Source organism: Molossus molossus, unplaced genomic scaffold (assembly GCF_014108415.1).
Source record: "Molossus molossus isolate mMolMol1 unplaced genomic scaffold, mMolMol1.p scaffold_m16_p_21, whole genome shotgun sequence".
NCBI lineage: Eukaryota > Metazoa > Chordata > Mammalia > Chiroptera > Molossidae > Molossus > Molossus molossus.
In genome coordinates, this window is record NW_023425357.1 from 41,528,308 (window position 1) to 41,551,803 (window position 23,496).

The 23,496-nt window shown below is 49.8% G+C and overlaps 2 protein-coding genes and 1 pseudogene across 3 annotated transcripts; all 3 read left to right on the top strand.

Annotated features, from left to right (window-relative positions):
- The first annotated feature begins 211 nt into the window (after window positions 1–211).
- On the top strand, window positions 212–12,621 carry SLC38A7 (solute carrier family 38 member 7). Of its 2 annotated transcripts, none has more exons than XM_036275633.1 (12): window positions 212–245; window positions 722–944; window positions 2,221–2,598; window positions 3,255–3,453; window positions 3,667–3,811; window positions 4,664–4,762; window positions 5,863–5,920; window positions 6,137–6,251; window positions 7,396–7,543; window positions 8,060–8,259; window positions 9,036–9,090; window positions 10,725–12,621. In XM_036275633.1, the coding sequence occupies exons 3-12, from the start codon at window positions 2,329–2,331 to the stop codon at window positions 10,825–10,827; spliced, it is 1,392 nt and encodes a 463-aa protein (XP_036131526.1). In that variant the 5' UTR covers window positions 212–245; window positions 722–944; window positions 2,221–2,328; the 3' UTR covers window positions 10,828–12,621. The 2 variants fall into 2 exon arrangements, with proteins under 2 accessions (XP_036131526.1, XP_036131527.1); XM_036275634.1 differs by having other exon boundaries at window positions 231–249.
- Window positions 11,219–15,487, top strand: LOC118639600 (annotated as a pseudogene).
- A 4,737-nt stretch (window positions 15,488–20,224) lies between these two features.
- On the top strand, window positions 20,225–22,601 carry LOC118639501 (small nuclear ribonucleoprotein G-like). Its single transcript, XM_036275964.1, has 2 exons — window positions 20,225–20,374; window positions 22,539–22,601. The coding sequence occupies exons 1-2, from the start codon at window positions 20,243–20,245 to the stop codon at window positions 22,599–22,601; spliced, it is 195 nt and encodes a 64-aa protein (XP_036131857.1). The 5' UTR covers window positions 20,225–20,242.
- Window positions 22,602–23,496: the final 895 nt, after the last annotated feature.

Below are 23,496 nucleotides of genomic sequence, written 5' to 3' on the forward strand. Positions count from 1 at the left end.
TTAGACACTTTGAAAGGATCTATTTTATGGTAGAATGCATAAAGCTCCAAAAAGCTATTGTGCTTTTAAAACCTGCAAAAAGCTCAGATGTCCTTCAACAAGTGATCAGTGACACAAAGTAGTACATACGTACCGTGGAATACTACTTGCTGAAACTACAACTCCCAGGGCGCCACGCGGCCTGCCCCGGCGATCATGTGACCTCTGTTCACGTGTCTCTGCAGCCGGCTGGTGCATGAAGTACGGTAGGTAGGTGGCAGGAGGTAGAAGCTGTGGAGGGTGGAGGCTCTAAGTCCCTGGGTACCCCAACCCCCGATCAGCAGAGCCCTGCCCAGTCCTGCAGGGGCCTCCGAAGCCCGGCGTCCGTGGTCCCACGCCCGCCCTCGGTTGCCCCATCTCTGCCCAGTCTCCACCCAGTCCTAGGCCCGGATCGAATCCCGGAGCCTCTCCCCAGTTTACTCCACAGCAGCCCACTCGCCTCACTTCAGGCCTGGGGGTCATCCCTTCAGCGCCGGGTGCGCCCTGGTCCACCTCCCAGTGCAGCCCACCCCTCATATTTCTGGGATCCAGCCGCAGGCCGTAGTGGGAACCCGCTCCGGCTGGGATCCGAAGGGCCTACTTTAGTGATGACAGCTGTGGCCTGAGCAGGCGGGCATCAGGCTTCTAGTGCCAACTGCCCGCGTGACAGTAGTGACCGTAGTCTATCGTCTTCCCCTCCAAGGGCCTGTGTACCGATTGCGCGGCTCAGTTCCCTTCACTTTGCTGACCAGCACGGAACAGCTCAGACTCTTCACTCCGCTGTCAGCGGATTTTAAGTAAAGCCTTGAGAAAAGAAGAAATTGGGGCCAGAGAGAGGTGAGGAGAATCAGGTCCCAGATCTTTGGGGAGAAGGAGTTGTAAGGAGCTGCCCACCTCCATCATAGCCCATCAGGTGGAAAGAGCAGGTAAGCCGGGGACAATGAGCTGAGCGATTTGAGGGAGGGTAGGCTAAAAGACCTTAAACCTCTGTGTCGGAGCTGTGAGCAGGGCTGAGGGGCAGGTCCCACAGTTCTGGCAGCACTAACTTTGCAGGGCTCTCTCTGGAGTTATGCTGGAAGCCTGAGCACCCAAGACTTCCTCCACTACTCACTGCTTTGATTTTTTGGCTGAGTTGATGGCTGGGTAGCAGGTCGCATAAGAGGAAGCCCCGTGGCACCTGACTGATCTTTCTGGAGTTGGAGCCAGTAGAGAGGTATTTCCTCCTGGGCTGGTCCCTTAGTTGCATGAATAGTGATAGTGTCTAAGAGCATCAGAACCCTCCCTTTTCCCTCTCAGGAGTGTACCATTCCCAATTTTGTTGGACCAGGACCAGGACGAGCAATGGGAAGCATCTGACTACCCAGGGGGCCTCCTTTGCCGTCCTGAACCCCTGGTGTGTTGGGGACATCAGAGGGGATGCCTCTGTGGAGGGTAGTAGTTAGATCAGTCTTGTGGGAAAAGAGTGAGGCTTGGCCTGAGTTTAGAAGGGCTTTGAAAGCCGTGTAGAATTTAGACTCCGGACTGCAGGGAGGTATGCTGGGCTGCAATACATTGAAATACCCTGAGTGAGTTTCTGAATGGGTCATGTGGAAACAAGCTGGAAAGTAAGACAGATCTGTATCCAAATCCTGCTCTGCAACTTGTTAATATGTGACCATGGGTCAGTGATTTGATCTCTCCAAATGTTATGACCCTTGTCATAAGGACAGAATGAGCTATGTCCATGACACTCCTGCCCTATATGTGGTCTCTCTGTAGCACTGACGTTACTACCCCTTCTCTTTTATGTTTTTTTTTTTTTTAATATTTTTATTTTTATTTTTTTAGAGAGAGAGAGAAATATCAATAGGCTGCCTCCTGAAGGCCCCCTACTAGGGATCAAACCCAAAACCTAGGCATGTTCCCTGACTGGGAATCGAACCAGTGACCTCTTGGTGCATGGGACAATGCTCAACCACTGAGCCACACCGGCCGGGCTCCTCTCTTTTATGTTTATGTTTCATTTACCCTGTGGGTCTACAAGTCTGAAGCAAGTAGGATTCGCCTCTGACCTGTTTCTGTCACCCCACACTATGGCACCCAATGCAGTGTTCTGCACAGAGGTGCGCCTGGGTTTGAATCCCAGCCATCTGATCTTGGGAAAGTTATTTCATCTCTCTGTGCCACCTTGGGATAACAGTAGTACCTGCCTTTCCTATCTAGGCTGAGAAGAGCCACAGCCCACAGGCCTCCTAGGAGAACAGCTCTGAACAGGGGATGTGGTCGTGAGGCAGAATCTGCAGACCCTGCAGGAAGAAGGCTCTCAGGGCCATGGCCCAGGTCAGCATCAACAGTGACCTTGGCGAGTGGGGCTTCAGCACGGATGCTGGGGAGCGGGCCCGTCTGCTGCAGAGTCCCTGTGTGGACTCAGACCCTAAGAGTGAGGGGGAGGCCTCTCCTGAAAGTCTGAGCAGGGGCACCACGTCCACATTTGGGGCCATCTTCATCGTAGTCAACGCCTGCCTGGGTGCAGGACTGCTCAACTTCCCAGCAGCCTTCAGCACTGCCGGGGGCGTGGCAGCCGGCATCACCCTACAGATGGTGAGTATGCAGGCCGCAGGCCGAGGGGCAGAAATGTGGCAGAAATGCAGTTCAGCTGGTGAGCCTGGCTTCTTTGCCTCAAAGGGGAGGCTTTGGATCAGGGATGGTCAGAGCTACCACTCTCTCCACCATCACACATGGCAGACATTACTAATCTATCCCAGCATTCCTACCTCTGAGCCCAGAGGAGGCTTCAAAAGCATTCCCAGGGGAATTTGACATCAGTTGTATACTTGATAATCTTGGGGTTATGTTTTAAAAGTAACCCCTTATCTTTTAGAACTACATGAAATATTATTCATGAAATGATATGAAAACTTGTATTTTCTTCAAAATAATCTAGGGTGGGAGAAGGAATCAATGAAACAAGATTAGCTATGAATTGATCATTTTTAAAGCTGAGTAATGAGTACATGGTGGTTCATGATAGCATTCTGTCTAGTGTTGTGTTTGCTTGAAATTTTCCACAAAGCTGCTTTTGTTTCTAAAGAAAATTTCAAGTCAGCAGCCTCTAGTAATCTATTAAACTTGCCTTGGAAGATGAGGTTTATTTGCCAAACTAGCTTCCGGCATTGGCCCAGTAAGTGCTAACAAGACCAGGCTGCCCTTTGCTGCCAGGCCTTTCCCACTCCCTCTTGCTCTGCCCCTGCCTACAGGGCATGCTGGTTTTCATCATCAGCGGCCTCGTCATCCTGGCCTACTGCTCCCAGGCCAGCAATGAGCGGACCTATCAGGAGGTGGTGTGGGCTGTGTGTGGCAAGCTGACAGGTGTGCTGTGTGAGGTGTCCATTGCCATCTATACCTTCGGTACCTGCATCGCCTTCCTCATCATCATTGGGGACCAGCAGGACAAAAGTGAGGTTCCCTCAGTAGCTACTTCATCCCTCCCCCTTGGCCCTGGGGATTCTGGGGGTGGAGGGAAAGGGCATGGTCCTGGCCTTCACCTGGGAATCCTCCCTCCTGGCTGCTGGGCCCATTAGACAGATGGAGGTCCTGAGGCCCTGCAGAGCTGGAGAGCTGCACCCTGCAGTAGCCTAGCATGACCGTCCCTCCTTCCTCCCTGTGCAGTTATAGCTGTGTTGGCAAAGGAGCCTGAGGGGGTCGGTGGCAGCCCCTGGTACACAGACCGCAAGTTCACCATCAGCCTCACTGCCTTCCTCTTCATCCTGCCCCTTTCCATCCCCAGAGAGATCGGCTTCCAGAAATATGCCAGGTTCGGAGGCCCCACCCCAACCTGGGCCAGTCAGAACTCTGATCGCAGGCAGCTGGAGACCCCAGGGCTGCTGGGGAGCCCCTGTCCTCTGTGCCGTCTTGCCTTCTGGGGCACAGAGTGGGCAAGGCAGGCTTGCAGGGGTCCCAGCACAAGACTTACTTTTCTGTCAGCAATAAGGGAGACAGTGGCCCTTAGCATCAGTGGGATATTCAGTTCCAATGTCCTTGTCAAAGAAGGGACACTTGACAATCAGAAGGTGAGGGCAACCCCTGGCCTGCACTTTGGCTTTCCCAGAGAGAATGGGTTTTTGATCAGTTTGAATGGTCAGCCTGGCAGTATCTTCCACGCGGCTTGTTATAAAGGGAGAGGACTGGCTTCCTGGCTCAGAGTCTGAAAAGCTGTTTCCTACTTTCAGGGTCACGCTCAGCTGTCTCCAAGTTCCCCTATAATGTTGACATTCCAGTATTTGTACCATCAACCCTTTTATCTCAATTATCTCCTAGTTCTCAAAGGCCTTGCTTGCAGCCCTTGCCAAATGTGGGCCGCGCCAATGCAATTGGAGACATGCTCTGAAGCTCCGTCCTCCAAGCCGTGGAGCTGAGCCCGTGTATTTCCTCATGGTCAGAAATGTTAGTCTAGTCCCCTGTTGGGGTCCAGCTCCCTCCACCTGTGGCCAGTTTCTCCAAACGTTATTTCTCGTGCATTTCTTGACCCTTTGCTTGAAATAGTCTCCCAGTTCATTCAAGAGACACTTGTGGTCACTAGTGCTGAGGGTAGATGCCCCTGGGATGGAATCAGAGAAAGGGCAGCTGGGGCTGGGGAGGAGGAAGTTCAATCCATTTTCCCCGGCAGCTTCCTGAGCGTCGTGGGCACCTGGTATGTCACTGCTATCGTTATCATCAAATACATCTGGCCAGATAAAGAGATGACCCCAGGGGACATCCTGACCAGGTGGGTGAGGGCCTCCAAGAGATACTTGGGGCAGGATCTGCTGCTTGGGTCCCAGAAGGTGCTGAGTCAAACATCAAAAGGCCACACAAGTGTTCGTCTCAAGGCTCTTTAGCTCATCAGGTCTTATCTCAGTGGTCACTGTAGGAAGGAGGCAAGACGTCCTGATCTCTTTTTACTGAAGGGAAGAGTGAGAACCAGAGACAAGAGAGACCAACATGCCACTAACATCCAAGAACTGAGCAACCTGAGACTAGGCCTCAGGCTGTAGAAGACTGTTAGGGTGGAATTGCATATTTTTCCAACTTGTGTTTCTCTGTAATTTCTATGCCTTCTACATGGGGATGAATCTGTTTTGTCATTTTTAAAAAAATTTCCACCCTGGCCAGTTTGGCTCTGTGGTTAGAGCATCAGCCCGCCGACCAGAGTCTCAGGTTCGATTCCAGTCAAAGGCACATACCTTTGTTGTGGTTTGGTCCCCAGCCCTGGTCGGGATCCTGCAGGAGGCATCCAATCAGTATGTTTCTCTCACATCGATGTTTCTCTCTCTCTCTCCCTCCGTCCCTCTCCATCTGAAGATAAATGGAAAAGTATCCTCAGTTGAGGATTTTTTTTAAAGTTTCCTTTTTAAAAAAATATGTTTTTATTGATTTTTAAAGAGAGAGGAAGGGAGAGGGAGAGAGAGCTAGAAACTTCAGTGAGAGAAACACACTGAGTGGCTGCCTCCTACACACCCCCAATGGGGATCAAGCCCACAACCCAGGCATGTGCTCCTACTGGGAATCAAATCGGTGACCTCTTGGTCTATGAACTGACGCTCAACCACTGAGCCACACCATTTGAAAGGAACAAACCACAAAAACAAAAGCCCCAGTGTAGGAGCCAGAAATTCTGGATTTTGGTCCCAGGAGAGCTTTCCAGAGCCTCCGTTTACTGACCTGTGAAATGGAGACATGTCCTCTCCCTGTTCCCAGACTTCTGTGGGTTGTATGTGTAGGAGGCTCACTGGCAGAGGCTGTAGTGGGCTGAATGAAGAGTAAGGGCGTGGAGGTGGTTGGTGGCTGTGGGGTTCACAGGCAGCAGATTCTTGTGTTTGTTCACAGGCCAGCTTCCTGGATGGCTGTGTTCAATGCCATGCCTACCATCTGCTTTGGATTTCAGGTGCCAGTTGCAAGGTCCCTGTTGTCCCCTTAGCTCACTCCCCACCCTGGGATGGAGCCCACATTATAGGCAGGATGGGGGTTGTCCTGGGAGAAAGGAAAAAGTAGGGACCTTAAGACTTGCCCCTTGTCCCTGTGGTCTTTGTCCCCAAGGTACCTCCCTCTGGAAATGGGTAAGGTCACTTCCCTACCATAACTATGACCTTCACGCCAACAGTGCCATGTGAGCAGTGTGCCCATCTTCAACAGCATGCGGCAGCCCGAGGTGAAGACCTGGGGTGGGGTGGTGACGGCCGCCATGGTCATAGCCCTCGCTGTGTACATGGGTACAGGTGAGTGCTCCCACTTTCCCTGTTCCCAGGTGCCCCCCTGGCCCAGCTCTCCTGGGGACAGCCCTGCACTGAGCATGACAAACCCTTCTGTTGGCATTGGCTTGAACTTGAGCTGCCTTGGGCCTCCCCCTGCCCAAATGAGAGGAACATGTTCATCCATTCATTCAGCAGCTCTCATTGGTGCCTTGTAAGTGCCAGGAACTAATCTCAGCATTGGGGGAGTGGAGGGTGCCATGGAGATAGATAGACCTGGCCCTGCCCTCGGAATGGCAGTCTAGTCGAGAGAGAATCTTACAGGAGAGAATCAGAAGGCCTTTCAGACAGTGGTGAGTGCATGGCGACTGTGAAACAGGGAAGATGTGAGTGGGACTGGGAGGGAGGCTTCTCTCTGAGGGGTTGCGTTTGGAGAGGCCCAAATTATGAGAAGGAATCAGAATTAGAAGGGCAGGAGGAAGAGCATTCCAGACAGGAACCAGGAACTGTGAAATCCTTAAGGCAAGGACAGAAAACAGGCGTGTGAGCTGGAGTGCAGCAGCGGGGTGGGCCTTGAGGGCTGTTGGGAGCCAGAGCGGACGTGCTCTGCGGGTGTGCTGGTGAGGGGCGCTGCGGGTGCTGTGGAGAAGGGCTGGGGTGAGGGAGTGGCGCGGGAGGGCGGCCGTGCGTCCTCCCACAGACAGTCTGGAGCCAGCACCCTTCTGCCTCTGGAGACACGGCCTAGAACAAGAGGCAAAGACGGTGCCTGTTCTCCCAGCCTCGTGTTCTGGTTGGAGGAACAGATCATAAACAAGTTGGAAAAGAAAAAGAAAGATGTAGAGAGAAAGCGGGCTGCGAAGGAAAGAACAGGTTGCCGTGAGAGTGCCTGGGAAGCACCCTCTAGAGAGGGGACATGGAGCCGAGTGATCGGATGGCGGCCTGAAGAGCTGGCTCTGAGACCGGGACGTGCTGGGCCAGCAAGGTCAGAGGTGGCGGCAGAGGGCAGATGTGAGAAGTCAGGGGGAGAGGCTTCTGATCCCAGCCCAACACCCTCTAAACCTCCAGAGCTGCTCCAGTGCCCTCCTGTCTGATGTCACACCTAGCAGTGGACATCCATCCCCCGTACCCTGCCAGGGTGATCCTGACCCAGCCCTTCTGTCCCTGCCTTCAGGTGTCTGTGGCTTCTTGACCTTTGGAGCCTCCGTGGACCCCGACGTGCTCCTGTCCTATCCCTCCAACGACGTGGCTGTGGCCGTAGCCCGTGCCTTCATCATCCTGAGCGTGCTCACCTCGTACTCCATCCTGCACTTCTGTGGGCGGTGAGACCCCTCCCTGCCCCACCGGGGTGCCCCCTCGGGGCCCCTGAAAGCCCTTTAAACTTGGTCCTTTGGCCGTGTATGGAACCCATGTTGTAGAAGGAGAAACCGAAGCCCATAGGAAAGAGTCAGTGCCTAGCATGGCCCTATCAGTACCCCAGGCCAGGTCTTGGGGCCCCCTTTGTCCCAGGGTCCCCAGAACATTCTGTGATTCCTCTAAGTACCTCTAGCCCAGATCCTTTTCTGAACACCCAGCCTTCTGGGTATCCTAGACCCTTCCTTTTCATGAAAACAATAGAATCCGTTCCCACTGGGTGATCACGTCCTGGCCAGGCAGGGTGCTAAGCCCTTCTTGTCCACCTCTCACCCAGTCCCCAAGGCAGCTCTAAGGAGATTACTGCTCGGCGCCTTACAGAAGAGGGACCGGGCTTCCCACATCCACCCAGTTAGGGTCTGGCTCCCGGAGCTGGTGGCAGGGACTCTTAGCAGGGGTGTCTCTGAGCCCTTCGGTGTGTGCAGGGCAGTGGTGGAGGGCCTGTGGCTGCGCTCCCAGGGGGTGCCAGTGGAGGAGGACCTGGGGCGGGAACGGCGGCGGCGAGTGCTGCAGACGCTGGTCTGGTTCCTGCTTACCCTGCTGCTGGCTCTGTTCATCCCTGACATCGGCAAGGTCATCTCGGTCATCGGAGGCCTGGCCGCTTGCTTCATCTTCGTCTTCCCAGGTGTGGACCCCTGGTGCCCCCACAGCACTGACTCCTCCCTGCCTCAGCTCCTCACTTGCTCACCTGCCGGTGAGGAACCACCAGCATCTGTTGTCACCCACTGCCGGCTCTGGGCCAAACCATGTCCAAGCATCATCTGAAAAGAAGATGCTATTCTCTCCACTTAAGTGACCAGATGTGAGGTTCAGGGAGGGGAACAAATTTGCCTAGATGTTAACTCAGCTCATGAGTAACAACCTTTCGAACCCCAAGTCTGCCTAGGTCCACAGCCTTTACCCTAATTCTTCGATCAAGTACCTGTTGCTCCCTAGCAGTCAGGGATCTGGCTGGTTCAGTCTCTAGAGGGCAATGGGATCTGGTGGCAGCACCCTGACACAGAAGCCCAGAGACCTGTGTCAGATACAGGTCCACCACCAGATCCCTGGGACATTGTCCCATCTGCCCAGCCATGAGTTCCGCCTGTACCCAGCTTATTTCAATTTAGGAAACCACCTTGAAAGCCTTTGCCACTTGGCTTGGAGCAGGGGGGCTACATTTGCTCAGCTGTGCACTGGGAAGGGCCCTAGGGTGGCGGCCCCTTTATCTCCGAGTCTTGCATGCAGCCCGAAGTGTGCCTGTCAGATGCCAGGCCTCCAGCTGGGTGTGGGGAGCAGAGGTCGAATATCTGGAAGAGTGAACAGGCCTTTCTCCATCTACCACTGCCTCTTGGGAAGGGGGGAGGCCAGGCCTGAGGGAGAGAGCCCACCCAAGCTCTCTGGGCGCCTCTTCTCTTCCAGGGCTGTGCCTCATTCAAGCCAAACTCTCTGAGATGGAGGAAGTCAAGCCAGCCAGGTAAAGCAGGGCCCAGCCCTTGGTCCTCAGGGGAGGTGCTAGATTGGGAGGTAGCCTTGGGGAGGCCTTAATATCATAGGGGCCAGGAGACTTGCACACTTTGAAAAACAGGAGTTTTTAAAATATTTTTTTTAATGGGTAACATGCTAGTTGTGACAGTTCAAGCACTCCTGAAGATCTTTAGAGAAAAAAGTGGAAGTCCCTCCTCCCCCACAGCCCAGATGCCATCCTCCTCCACCCGCAGCTCCATATCCTAAGCACGGTCTGTGTGCCCTTCCAGACTTTCTGTGCACATGTACCTGTCTGTGTACACAAAGCTATGCATATGTATACACAAACACATGGGATTGGGGATCTAGTTTGTTTGTTTTTTAAAACGGTTCTATGTCAGACATATTTTTCTGCCACTTTTTTCTTTCATTTAACCATGTATCTTGGAGATCACTCTATGTCAGCACAAGAAAACCCACTTCTTTTTAATGGCTACAGAATATTATGTTGTATGAATGTGTCCTGAATGTGAACATGCTTATCCATATACACTGGACACACCTGTTTGAAGATCTTGGTAGGATGGATTCTCAGAAGGAAACTGCTACATCACAAGGCATGCCCGTCGTTATTTCAGCACATGGGTTCAGATTACCCTCCAAACAGGCAGCGCCAGTCAGTCCCAGCAGCAGTGAATGACCCCCACATCCCTGCCAGCACTGGGTGTAACTGCCTTTCACACTTTTGTTTAAGTAGATGGATGTAAAACAGTACATTGTTTTAATCTGCACATTTCTCGGAATAATAGAGAAGTTGAGAACAGGTTTCATGATTTTAAAAAATTATTGTGCAAGTAATTTTCATTATAGAATATTTAAAAAACACAGACAAGTCTAAGAAAAAATAAAAATCACCCTTAATCTCAATACCTGCTATAAGCCTGTTTTTGATACATACATCTGATACATACACTTTGATATATACATTATAACCCTGTTGCTATTTATGATTCATACATACATTTGCATTTTTGATACATTTGCAGATGTCTGCTTTATTATTATTACTATTATTTTTTTAATCCTCACCCGAGGACATTTTTGCATTTTATCACCAGATAGAGCTGGAGGAAAAGAGGGAGGAAGAGAGAGAGAGAAACATCGATTGCCACCCACACGACCCCAACTGGGGCCAGGGACAAACTGCAACCGAGGTACGTGCCCTTAGCAGGAACCGAACCCGGGTCTCTCTGGTCCACAGGCCGACGCTCTAACTGCTGAGCCAAACCAGCCAGGGCTATTACTTTTTTTTTTTTAATGAAATGACTCACACTCTGTGTGACCTAATTTTTCCCTGAACATCTTTCCATCAGAAAACATGCATTCTAATCCTGGTCCTGCCCTTGGCTCTGTGACCAGTTGATTCCATTAGGTCTTGGTCTCTTTACCTGTGGATTAGGGATCATACACCTGGCAGTGCACACCTTTGCATGAAAAGTCCTTGAGAAGGAGGAAGTGCTCTATTCACAGGAGAAGTGGTTAAGTGATTATGGTAATTAACTGGTTGTGTGTGTGTGTGTATGGAAGCCTTCAGGGTCACAGGTGAGTTGATTGACCAGACCCCTCTCTCCCTCTGCCCTACAGCTGGTGGGCGATGGTCAGTTATGGAGTCCTCTTAGTCACCCTAGGAGCCTTCATCTTCGGCCAGACCACAGCCAACGCCATCTTCGTGGATCTGTTGGCATAACCACCGCCTCCCAGGGAACACATGGCCTTTGCCCCTGTACCCAGGAACCCATCTCGGAGAGCTGCAGGGCCACCCTGACTCTGGCATCATTCCCCTCCACTAGAGGGATGACATCTGGACATCCTTTTCCAGGGACAGGTCCAGGGTGAAATCAGGCCCCATACTTCTGGACAGCTCAGACCCAGCTCCACCCTGTTCCCCTGTGCCATGGATGGTGGGAGGAGTGTCCCAGAGGAACCTCCCCTGCTCTTCCAGTTCTCAACTTCTCCATGCCTGGAACCCAGGGCTGAAGAAGGTCAGCAAGTCTCAAAAGAAAGAATTCCACTTGACTTCTCTCTGGAAGAGTGTAGGCAGAGGGGTGCCACCCTCCACAGAGTAGCCTGTGCTGAGCATGGGCTGTGCTCATAACCCAGGACTCAGCACCTGCTCCAGTCAGACGGCAGAGCAGCTGGCAGGGGCTTCCTCTGGGATCTGGCAAATTCAAGGGTAGCTCTGGGTCCAGACAGAAGCACAGAGGCAGAGTTAATGCCTTGTCCACTCCCTCCTGGGCCCACAAAGCCCAAAGCCCTCTCTCCCATGGCTAATTGACATTTCCCAAGGCTTCGGGGCCTCACCCAGTGTCCAGGCATCCCTCTCCTCCTCCATCCCCAGACATCACCAAGTCTTATGTTTACAAACGGTGCTAGCCCGGCTCAGCCAGGCAGGGGCCAGGGGCCGTCCGGTGCCACGGTGCTGTGAGTTCTCCATTAGCTTTTTCATGATGGAGAGTCTGTTTCCTCTCAGATTCCAGATGGGCTCCTCTTTTCAGAGGCACAAAAACGGGTGATAGAGAAGGCGAGGAACCTTTCAGACCTGTGCAGGCTGGGCCGGTCAGGATCAAGGTGAACCTGTCTGATACCCTCCCCTTCAGTGATTGCTTCTCTCTGCCCTGCTCTGCAACCCTGCATGATAGCCCAGAGGCAAGCAAGGCAGCTGAGTTGTCATTAACTGGGCAACATTTGAGAGCAGTTACACCAGCCTGGAAGTTTCCTTTTCAATCTGGATCTTGTCTGCTCCTTCCTCCCACCTCATCACCACCCCCACCCCATTTTTCCATGTAACTCAATCTCCTGCTTACAGAAGTATTGGGGGCGGGTTGTCAACCCCTCTTGTCCACTTCCTCAGCTCCACACGCCAGGCCTGGCCTTGGTGTCTGTCATTATGTTGAGGTCACACCTGGATTGTGCCCAGGCAGTGAGGAGGGACACCGACTCCCATCGGGTATTCCCATTTTGAACACTGGCCAACACCAGACACCAGATCAGGCTTCCTCTACCTGGAACGCCCAGCGTTTCCCTGGCTGCTGCCAAAACCGCTGTGCTGGGGCAGGGTAGCAGGAACCCTGCCCAGCAGCCCACCGCTCAGGGCAGTCAGATCTAAGAAGCAGAGGCTGGTTGGAGACCAGTGGGCTTCTGCCCAGTCCCCAGACTGGGTGATCTGCCTTTCCTCACATCCTGGCCCCTGGGGCCAGAGCCACTCTGCTGGCTTCTCAGCCTGCTGCACCTCTCCAGGCCCTGCCAGCACCATCCCTACAGGGTCAGGAGGCAGCCTAGCCAGTAGGGCTGCCTAGCCTCCTGATGCTGGATTTCAGAGGTGGAGGGAAGTAAGGGAGTCATTGAACAGAACCAGACCAGTCCGGAAAAGGGGCTGGAATCTGGCCTCTTGGCCCAAACTCAGGAGCCCCCTACCCTCCCTTCCAGGGCATTTTACTCTTTCTTTCTACTCGTGCACATTCAGACCAGTGAAAATGGTTAATAAAAAGGGGCTTGTGCTGAGCTGTGTGGCCTATGTCTGGCGCTGGGGACAGAGTCCAGGCCACTGCTGACAGGAGGAAGATGAGCTGGGATAGGGGTGGAGGCGGGGCCTTCTAGCTTTATTGTCTAGAACCCGTCTCAGGAATGGGCATCATCCTCTTCCCTTTATCAACTGGAAATCTGCCCGTGGTTCTTGACACCTTCCTTTCTTCACATGCCATTAGCCTTGCCCCACCCCCACGGCCTGTGCTTTAGCTCGAGCCCTCACCTTGTCTTCCCTGCACTTACTGCTGTGGCCTCAGACGCCTCCATGTGCATGTCCTTCCCTGATTCCAACTCGGTGAGCTTCTGCCCCTACCTTTTCAGAGGCACCCACAGAGCCCCCACTGCTCAGTGCTGGCAAAACAAACCAGCTCCGGTTCAGTCTTCTGGGGAGGACTGATGCTAAGCCAGTGATCACAAACACATTCTTGCAAATTATGAGACATGCCCAGAAGGAAAAATGTAGAATGTTATATTTGGAGGCCTGGAGTTTGAGGGGTCAAAGAAGCCTTCCTGGAGGAAGTACATTTGAGCTAGCCCCTGAATGATGAGTAGGAATTAAGTGAAAAGAGGTAGTGCCACAGGTCCAGCGGCCACCGCCCCACCTCCCACCCCGCATCCCCGCATCCCCGCAACGCTGTCGTAGCTGGGGGAGGGGGGAAGGCAGTGGTTGGAGCAGCCTGCAGGAGAAAAGCCTGGAGCTGCTCACCGCCAAGTTCCTGTGGCTGCTGCAGGCAGCACAGGGTGGTGTGCTGGACCCCAAGGCGGCTGCAGATACTTTGGCTGTGAGGCAAAAAAGAATTAATGATATCACCAACATCTTGGAAGGGATCGACCTGATTGAGAAAAAGTCAAGAAACAGCATCCAGTGGAGAGGTGTGGATGCTGGCTGCAACACTAAAGAAGTCCTGGAGAGCCCTGGCCGGTTTGGCTCAGTAGTTAGAGCATCAGCCCACGGTCCAGAGACACCATGGTTCGGTTCCCACAAATGGCACACATCTTGGTTGCAGTTTGTGCCCTGGTTGGGGTCATGTGGGTGGCAAACACTCGATGTGTCCCTTTCATGTCTGTTTCTCTCTTTCTCGCTCTCTCTCTCTCTCCTCTCTCCTCTCTCCTCTCTTCTCTCTCCTCTCTCTCCTCTCTCTCTCTCCCTCCCTCCCTTGCACTCTATCTGAACAAAAGATGGAAAAATGTCCTCAGGTGAGGATGAAAAAAAGTTCTGGAGAGACTGAGAGACCTTAAGGCTGAGATCGGGGACCTGGACCTGAAAGAGCTTGATCAGCAGGAGGCGTGGCTGCAGGGCAGCCTCAGAAATGTGAGGGACGATTCTGTCAGCAGAGGTTTTCCTGTGTGACTCACGAGGACATCCACAGTTGCTTCAGCGATGACACACTTTTGGCCACTCGGGCGCCTTCTGGTACACAGCTGGAGGTCCCTCTTCCAGAGATGGGTCAGAATGGACAAAAGAAATACCAGATCAAACTAAAGAGCTATTTGGGCCCCATCCACGTGCTGCTTATCAATAAAGAGTCCAGTTCGTTCCAGCCTGTGGTTTGTCCTGTTCCCCCACCAGACTACCTCATGGAGCCCTCCTCTCAGCCGTGGACTCCCCGGACTCCGTACAAGCTCATCGCAGCCCCTCGGAGCCCCCTCAGCAATCTACCTCCAAAAAAGGCCTGGGTCTCCAACACTTGCCAGCCACAGACCCAGCTTCAGTATCTATTACTGGAGATATCATTAATGAGCTGATGTCTCCCCCCGCCTTTTATTAATTTTAGAGAGAGGGGAAGGGAGAGGAAGAGAAAGATAGACAACATCGATGAAAGAGAAAGAACATCGATTGGTCACCTTCTGCACCCCACACTGGAGATTTGGCCCACAACCTGGGCATGTGCCCTGACTAGGAATAGAACTGGTGACCTCTTGGTACCTGGGTTGACTCTCAACCACTGAGTCACACCTGCCAAGCAAGCTGATGTCTTTTTGTTGTTGTTGTTACAGATGTTTCTCCATTGACACCCTCTTCCCACCCCCCCCACCCCCACAGCATTATTGTCTATGTTTTTGCATACATGCATATAAGTTCTGTGGTTTATCTCTTCCCTCCCCCCACATCCACCTCTTCTGAGGTTTGTCAGTCTGCACCCCACTTCCATGTCTCTGGGTCTGTTTTGTTCCTCAGCTTGTTTTGTTCATTATATTCCACAAATAAGTGAGATCATGTGATACTTGTCTTTCTCTAACAGATTTATTTCGCTTAGCATAATACTCTTCAGGTTCCTCCATGTCATCTCAAAGGATAAGAGATCTCTCTTTCTTACAGCTGCATAGTATTCCATTGTGTATATGTACCACTGCTTTTTTATCCACTCATCTATTGATGGACACTTGGGCTGTTTCCAGATCTCGACGATTGTAAATAGTGCTGCTATGGACATGGGGGTACATATATTCTTTCTGATTGGTGTTTCAGGGTTCTTAGGGTATATTCCTAGTAGTGGGATCACTGGATCAAGTGGCAGTTCAATTTTTAGTTTTTTGAGGAACACCATATTGTTTTCCATAGTGGCTGCATTCTCACCAGCAGTGTACTAGAGTCCCCTTTTCTCCACACCCTGGCCAACGCTTGCTGTTTGATGATTTGTTGATGGCGGCCATTCTGGCAGGTGTGAAGTGATACCTCATAGTTGTTTTAAAAGCTGATGTCTTTTGATGTGTTTCCTCTCCTGTGGCTCTCTCCCATCCCTGCAGACAACTACACCTTTATTTTAGATGACAACAAAGGAGTATGTGACCTATTTGATGTCCAGATACTAAATTATTAGATGCTGTGGAAACCTGGACTGTTATCTATAGCTAACCATAACATTGTAGACTTGCTAATAACCTGAGTGGTTACAACACAACACCCGCTTAGTTTGCTGATTCTGAAGCTTCCCTAATGCTTTTTCTCTGACTTCACAAAACTTCAACCATGAAAACAAAGGGCTCCACTTGCTTCAGGGGAAAAGTAATTTAATAACCACCCACACCCCACCCTCCAGTAACTGCATTCTAGGACTTCAGCTTTTCTTTTTAAATTTTTTTTCTTTATTGATTTGAGAGAGAGAGAGGGAGAGGGAGAGGGAGAGAGAAATAGAAACATCGACGAGAGAGAACATCGATTGGCCGCCTCCTGCATGCCCCCCACTGGGGATCGGGCCCACAACCTGGGCATGTGCCCTGACCCGGGAATTGAACAGCGACCTCTTGGGGCATGGGTCCACGCTCAACCACTGAGCCACACCAGCCGGGCAGGGACTTCAGCTTTTCTTCCTATTCTGACTCCTGTTTTTTACTCTTAGGAGAGTTAAAAGTAGGCTTAAGCTCATCAAAAAACAAAAACAGCCAAGGGCTTATCTCTTATCTGTGCTCCGTTTCTACTGTTTCTACTGCCCGCTGGGCTTCTACTGCCAGAAGCTGTCCCTATGTGTGTGCCCCATCCAGACAGCCAGCCACTGCCTGCACACTGTGGAAGGTGACAAGGCTGCAGTCTCTGCTCCCGGAACAGCTGTGAAGTGCCTTCCGGGCTAGCACTAAGTTCATCACGTCTGGTGCACTTCTGACATTCCACTTTCCTAGGTTATAGAAAGGTCTGTGTGTGTGTAGTTTGTGTTTAAATGTGCCAATGCCTGTGCATGAACAAGATTTTAAAAAGTAAAATTGTATTAAACATTTAAAAAAAAAAAAAAGAGGTAGGGAAACCTTTGTAGTCCACAGGAAGTGCATGTGCAAAAGCCCTGTGATGGGAGGTATATTGTGGTTTGCAGAACTGAAAAGTGGCCATTGTCAAGTGGAGCATTGCCAGTGTGTGAGAGAGCATTCTGGGGTAGTCCTCGATGGTTCCCCCGTCCTTAGGATAAAGTCCAACCAGCTCATCTTCCACTACACTACAATGTCCTCCCTGCTCCAGTCGTAGGTGAGCAAAGACCCCTCCCTCCTGGTGGGGGTAGGAACTCTCCAAGGAGAAAACATTTCAAAAGGTTAGAGGGGTGGGAACAGCTTTGGGCCATGGTTCACACCTGACTAGGGGGCCAACAGCTTAAGGTGTGGTTTCACTTTCTCTAACTAAACATAGAAAAAGGAAAGGGTACATTTTTTGTTGTTGCTGCTAATCCTCAGTCCAGGATATTTTCCAGTGGAAAGGAAGGAGGGAGGGAGGGAGGGAGGGAAGGAGGGAGGGAGGGAGGGAAACATCTATGTGAAAGAGGCATATGAATTTGTTGCCTGCCACACAACTCCAACCAGAGCTGGGGCTCTTACCTGCAACCCAGGGTGCCCTTGACTGGGAATCGAATTCAAGAATCAAACCCAAGACCCTTCAGTCCATAGGCCGATACTCTAATCTGCTGAGCCAAACTAGCCAGGGTACGAAAGATTACATTTATGCCAAAGTCAAAGGAACAGCCCTGACAGGTTTGGCTCAGCGGTTAGAGCATCAGCCTGCGGTCCCGAGAGACCCGGGTTCGGTTCCCGCTAAGGGCATGTACCTTGGTTGCAGTTTGTCCCCGGCCCTGGTGGGTCGTGCGGGTGGCAGCCACTCGATGTGTCCCTTTCACATCGATGTTTCTCTCTCTCTCTCTCTTCCTCTCTCTCCCTCCCACTCTACCTGAACAAAAAATGTCCTCAGGTGAGGATAAAAAAAAAAAAAAAACAAAGTCAAAGGAACAGCCAAAGCCAAATTAATCCGTTCGTCTCTACCTTTTGCTCACCACACAGGTAAGCACTTGATCAATGTCTGTCTCCCCTCCTACACTAAGCTCTGTAGAAACAGGGTCCTGTTTTCCTTGCCCATCAGGTATCTTAGCCCAGTGCCCAGTGTATGGTAAACAAGTGTTCAAAGCTGTTGAACCAACAAACGAAAGAATGAATATCAATTACTATTTGTTGAGTTCTTACTTTGTGCCAGCACTTGACTTGCATCATTCTCACTTGGTCTTCACAACTCTGAGAAGGAGAGAAAGCCAGGAGATGTTAAATAGTTTGCCCAAGGACTCATAGGTAGTAAAACTGGAGCCAGACAGCCCTCTTAACATACAAGGATAAACAAGTGAGCAGAGGGCTCTCTCAGTACCAACCTGGTGATTTCGGACCCTAGAAGGCAAGCTTAGGAACCTACAGCTCCCATGCTGGCTACCAACACCAGACCTTGGAACCCCAGCCAGTCCACGTGGAGTGCTGTGATGCCTGCTGGCTAGTGGTTCTGGGGAAGTCGCTTCGCTTCTCTGGGCTTGTTTCCCATCTCTAAAGTGGGAATGATCATCACTGACCTTAATACCTCCCAGGGTAAAGGGGAGCCAATGTGAAGAAAGTACATGACAATGACAAGTGCTTTATAGCCAGAAATCCATGTTTAGAGAGGAAATGTGAAAACTCAGTTTCTCCTTGGGAGGACCCAAGCTGGGCTTCCCCTACCACTTCCTGGAAGTCTGGGTGCTTTCTCAAGCTTTGATGTGCGTACTGAATTTTTATCGGCTCAGGGTACATCAGATCTGGGGTAGGCCTGAGGTCTGCATTGCTAAAGCTCCCAGTGTTGCCTATGCGCTGGTTCTGGGACCACACTTTCAGTAGCAGGGGAGAGCAAAGCCTTTGGCTTCAGAGATGCCTGGGTTGGATCTCAGTGATGCCTCTTATATGGTAGGAACTCAGGGAACCAGTTCTGAACCCCACTTTCCTCAACTATAAAGTAGGAATGGGGGTGGCCACCTTGTAGATGTAGGTATTATAAATCCAAGAACAAACGGCATAATCATCTATGTGAAGTGCCTGGAAGAAAACAGGAGTTAGGTTGGTCAGCTATCTGTCCTGGGAGTGTGCCACTGCAGTTTATTCCTTTGGCCATTAGAGGTCACCATTGTATAATTTCTGTTTATGGAAGTGAGGCGCCTGAGCCTCAGACTCCAGTCCTCTGAGTCACTAATACTCCTAATGATGCCACTGCTGTCTGTGACTTCTAAGTGAGACTCTTATACTGGGGCAGGGTCACCTCTAGATCATGGCCTCCAGTCTGGCAAGGGGATCGGACCAAATCACAGAAACTAATAATGTAGATACAAGTGCTAGATGTAGATTAGATATTGCAAATCCAGATTTGGTCATAATTTCCTGCTATGATACAATTTTTAAAAATCTTTTTTTTTAATCCTCACCTGAGGATATTTTTACATTTATCTTCAGACAAAGTAAAAGGGGGAGAGAGAAACATCGATGTGAGAGAGACACATCAATTGGTTGCCACCTGCATGACCCCAACCAGGGCCAGGGATGAACCACAACTGAGGTATGTGCCCTTGGCCAGAATCGAACCCGTGACTCTTTGATCTGCAGAACAGCGCTCTAACAGCTGAGTCAAACCGGTCAGGGCAAAAAAAAAAAAAAAATTCTTAAAAAAATAAAATAAGGGGAACCCCCTTCTAGTTGCTAAATAGGATGCTGCCAGAGTCACAAATTGCTCAATATAGACAATTAGATCTTCGGAAATAAAATCAAATTTTCAATAGGTTCACCTCCTGGAACTCTGCGAGGCTCTCACTATAAACAGAATAATTCCTTCTATGCTTCCGTCAGGGAGGATAAAAGGAACTACTTTGAAAAGTGCCAGAGCATTCTGTTCTCAACAAGATCTGCCCTCAGGAGAAACTCAAATTTTACCCAGAGCCTAACCAGCTGGGGTTTTATGAGAGCCTCCCTGACTACAAGGGAAATACCAACTCCAGCCAGCTCCAGCCTGCAATGTGGAGGAAGAAAGGAGCACAGCTCCAGCCTGTCTAGCTACCTGATGGGAGTGAAGGGGGAACTGAGAAACGTATGTGACGTCCACAGTGCAGAAGCTCACAGGCCACAGAAGGACTGATCTGATCATCAGACTATAGAACACCACCCCCTACACCTTGCCATCTCATTACTAAAGGCCTAGTAGTTCCTTTACCCAGCCATCAAGAAAAAAAATGTGAAAAAAATAAAATAAAAGAAAGAAAAAATTGCAAGACATACTAAAAGGCAATAAAAAAAAAGTTTAAAGACACACAGCAGGTAGAAGAGGCCACGAACTACGTTCGGAGCTGTTTTCTTTTCTTTTTTTTAATCCTCACCTGAGGACATTTTTCCATTTTTTGTACAGATAGAGTGGGAGGGAGAGAGAGGAAGAGAGAGAGAGGGAAACATCGATGTGAAAGGGACACATCGAGTGGCTGCCACCCGCACGACCAACCAGGGCTGGGGACAAACTGCAACCGAGGTACATGCCCTTAGCGGGAACCGAACCCGGGTCTCTCCGGACCGCAGGCCGACGCTCTAACCGCTGAGCAAAACCGGCCAGGGCCAGAGCTGTTTTCGAGTTCTCTTAGACACAATGAGCAAAGCTCACTCTCCCTGCCCTGGCCAGTTTGGCTCAGCGGTTGAGCGTTGGCCTGCGGACCAGAGAGTCCTGGGTTCGGTTCCTGCTAAGGCACATACCACACAAAAAAATAATAAAATAATAATAAAACATGTAATACCTATTAAAAAAAAAAAAAACTCACCCTCCCGAGTTAAAAAAATGTATGGACAAGAAGTTGTCATTGAAATTAAATGGTGGCAGACATGTCCAAGGAATATTGCAGGGATTTGATCCCTTTAGGAATCTTATGATAGATGAATGTGTGGAGATGGCAACTAGTGGGCAACAGAACAACATTGGGAGTTGATGTTCAGACTTCCGGTCAGGATGGCGGCATGGTAAACGCGGTACCTCGTCCTCCCACAACCACATCAAAGTTACAACTAAACTACAGAACAACCATCATTCAAAACAGCCAGAAATCCAGCTGAATGGAAGTCCTACAACTACGGAATTAAAGAAGTAACTGCATCGAGACTGGTAGGAGGGGTGGAGGCGGACGGGCTGGTCCCACACCCACGTGTGGCGGATAAAAATCAGGACACCTCAGCTGGGAAGGTCCTTCCTGAGGACTGAGGGGTCCCCGTCCCACACCAGGTGCCCCGCTCAGGGTTCCAGTGCCAGGAAAAGAAGTCCCATAACTTCTGGCTGGAAAAACCAGCGGGAACTGAGGCTCAGGGAGGCTGAGGTGGCTGGAACCCCAGGCAGCTCCTCTTAAAGGGCCCGCGCAGGGACTTATCGGACTCTCTCCCTCTAAGCTTGGAGGGGAGGCAGCTAGAGGGGCGCCAGAGACATACAGGAAAGAACTGAACTGTTTGGCATTGGCGCAAGGGCTGGAGAGGGGGCTTTCTCCAGGACAAACGTGCTGTCACAGGCCTTTGTTCCTTTGGTGAGCCCTTCCCTGGGGCGGCAGACAGCCGCCATATCTGGGACTCCAGCAACCTGGCTCACACTGGTTGCCCCGCCCTGGTGATTCCCTGAGGCTCCGCCCCACCCAACTTTCAGGCCCACCCAAGCTGTTGCCAATTACTTAACCATAGGATTGGCCTATCTTGGATCCTGCTTTAGGTTTTCCTAAATTCTTTCAAACAAGCAGCATCTGGTCTCAGCTAGCCCCATACCTCTTGTTAAGTAATACACAGAAACAAACACAGAGAAGCAGCCAAAATGAGGAGACAAAGAAACAGGTCCCAAATGAAAGAACAGAACAAAACTCCAGGAAAAGAACTAAGCAAAATGGAGATAAGCAACCTAACAGATACTGAGTTCAAAATACTGCTTATAAGGATGTTCAATGAACTTAGTGAGGGCCTCAAGAGCATTAAAAAGGACCAGTCAGAAATGAAGGATGCACAGTCAGAAACAAAGGAGGCACTAACTGAAATAAAGAATAATTTACACAGATTCAATAGTAGAGTAGGTAAAGCCAAGAAGCAACCATCGATTTTGAATACAAGGAAGCAAAAAACGCCCAACCAGAACAGCAAAAAGAAAAAAGAATCCAAAAAAAATGAGGATAGTGTAAGGAGCCTCTGGGACAACTTCAAGCGTGCCAACGTTCACAGCTTGGGGGTGCCAGAGGGAGAAGAGAAAGAACAAGAAGTCGAAAACCTGTTTGAAACAATAATGGCAGAAAAGTTCCCTAACTTGATGAAGGAAGCAGACATACATGTCCAGGAAGCACAGAGAGTCCCAAGCAAGATGAACCCCAAGAGGCACACAGCAAGACACATCATCATCAAAATGCAAAAGGTTCAAGACAAAGAGAGAATCTTAAAAGCAGCAAGAGAAAGGCAGCTAGCTACCTGCAAGGGAGTTCCCATAAGGCTGTCAGCTGATTTCTCAAAAGAAACTTTGCAGGCCAGAAGGGAGTGGCAAGAAATATTCAGAGTGATGAAAAGCAAGAACCTACAACCAAGATTACGTTTTCCTGCAAAGCTGTCATTTAGAATTGATGGACATATAAAGAATTTCCCAGACAAGAAAAAGTTAAAGGAGTTCATCACCACCAAACCGTTATTATATGAAATGTTGAAGAGTCTTTTTGAAGGAAAAGATAAAATAGATGAACAAACAAAATGGCAATGAATACATATCTATCAGTAATAAAATCTACAAACAAAATGAACAGAAAGAACAGAAACATTCTTATAGATACAGAGAACATTTTGTTGGTTGCTAGATGGGAGGGGGTTTGGGAGAATGGGTGAAAAAGGTGAAGAGATTAAGAAGAACAAATTGGTTGCTAGACTGACAAACCTCAAAGAGAAGGGGGCTGGGGGGGGGTGGGAAGAAATAAACCAAAGAACTTATATGCATAACCAATGGACACAGACAACAGTGTGGGAAAAGGCAGGAAGGGGATGGGAGTGGGGAGGAGGGGGTCAATGGGGGGAAAAATGAGGAACATCTGTAGTACATTCAACAATAAAGATAAAAAAATTAAAAAAAAGAACAACATTGGAATGGTGGTAATACAAGGAAATAGCATCATCGTGTTAGCAGCCTTGGAACGAGTGTAAAGAATGGCTGTATTCACCAGAGAAATCAACTCCTTTCACGTGTCCCCTTTCCACAGCACCTGTTTTACGACAATATAAAAATAGAATTGTGTCCATTTTCACATTGAATTTTTGTTAAATGAACTTTTGTATTGGTCAAAAATAAATAAATAAAGAGACAGAGCAAGCATCAGAGCCAGACATATGGCAGGGATGTTGGAATTATCAGACCAGGAATTTAACACAACTGTGGTTAATATGCTAAGGGTTCTAGTAGATAAAGTAGACAGCATGTAAAAACAGATGGGCAATGTAACCAGAGAAGTGGAAATTCTAAGAAAAAATCAAAACAGAAATGCTAGAGATAAAAACAAAACAAAACACTGTTAGACAGATGAAAAATGCCTTTGATGGGTTTATTAATAACCCTAGATACAGCTAAGGAATGAATCTGAGCTTCAGGCTATCTCAACAGACACTGAAAAGCAAATGGGGGGGGGGGGGGCGGGGATAAAAAAGGAACCGAACAGAAAGTCCAAGAACTGAGAGATAACTACTAAAAGAGTGACATATGCATAATGGGAATAAAAGAAGAAGAAGAAAAAGAAACAGAAAATGTATTTGAAACAATAATGACTGAGAATTTTTCCAAAATTAATGTCAGATGCCAAGCCACAAATCCAGGAAGCTCAGAGAAAATCAAGCAGGATAAATGCCCAAAAATATGATACCTAGTTATTTCAAAAATTTTTAAAAACCAAAGATAAAGGAAAAAACTGAAAGAAGCCAAGAGGGAGGAAAACAAACAAAGCAACACCTTACCTATAGAGAAGCAAAAGTAAGAATTACATCTTTCTCCTCAGAAGCCATGTAAGCAAGAAAAGATTTGAGTGAAATATTTTCAGTGGTAAGAGAA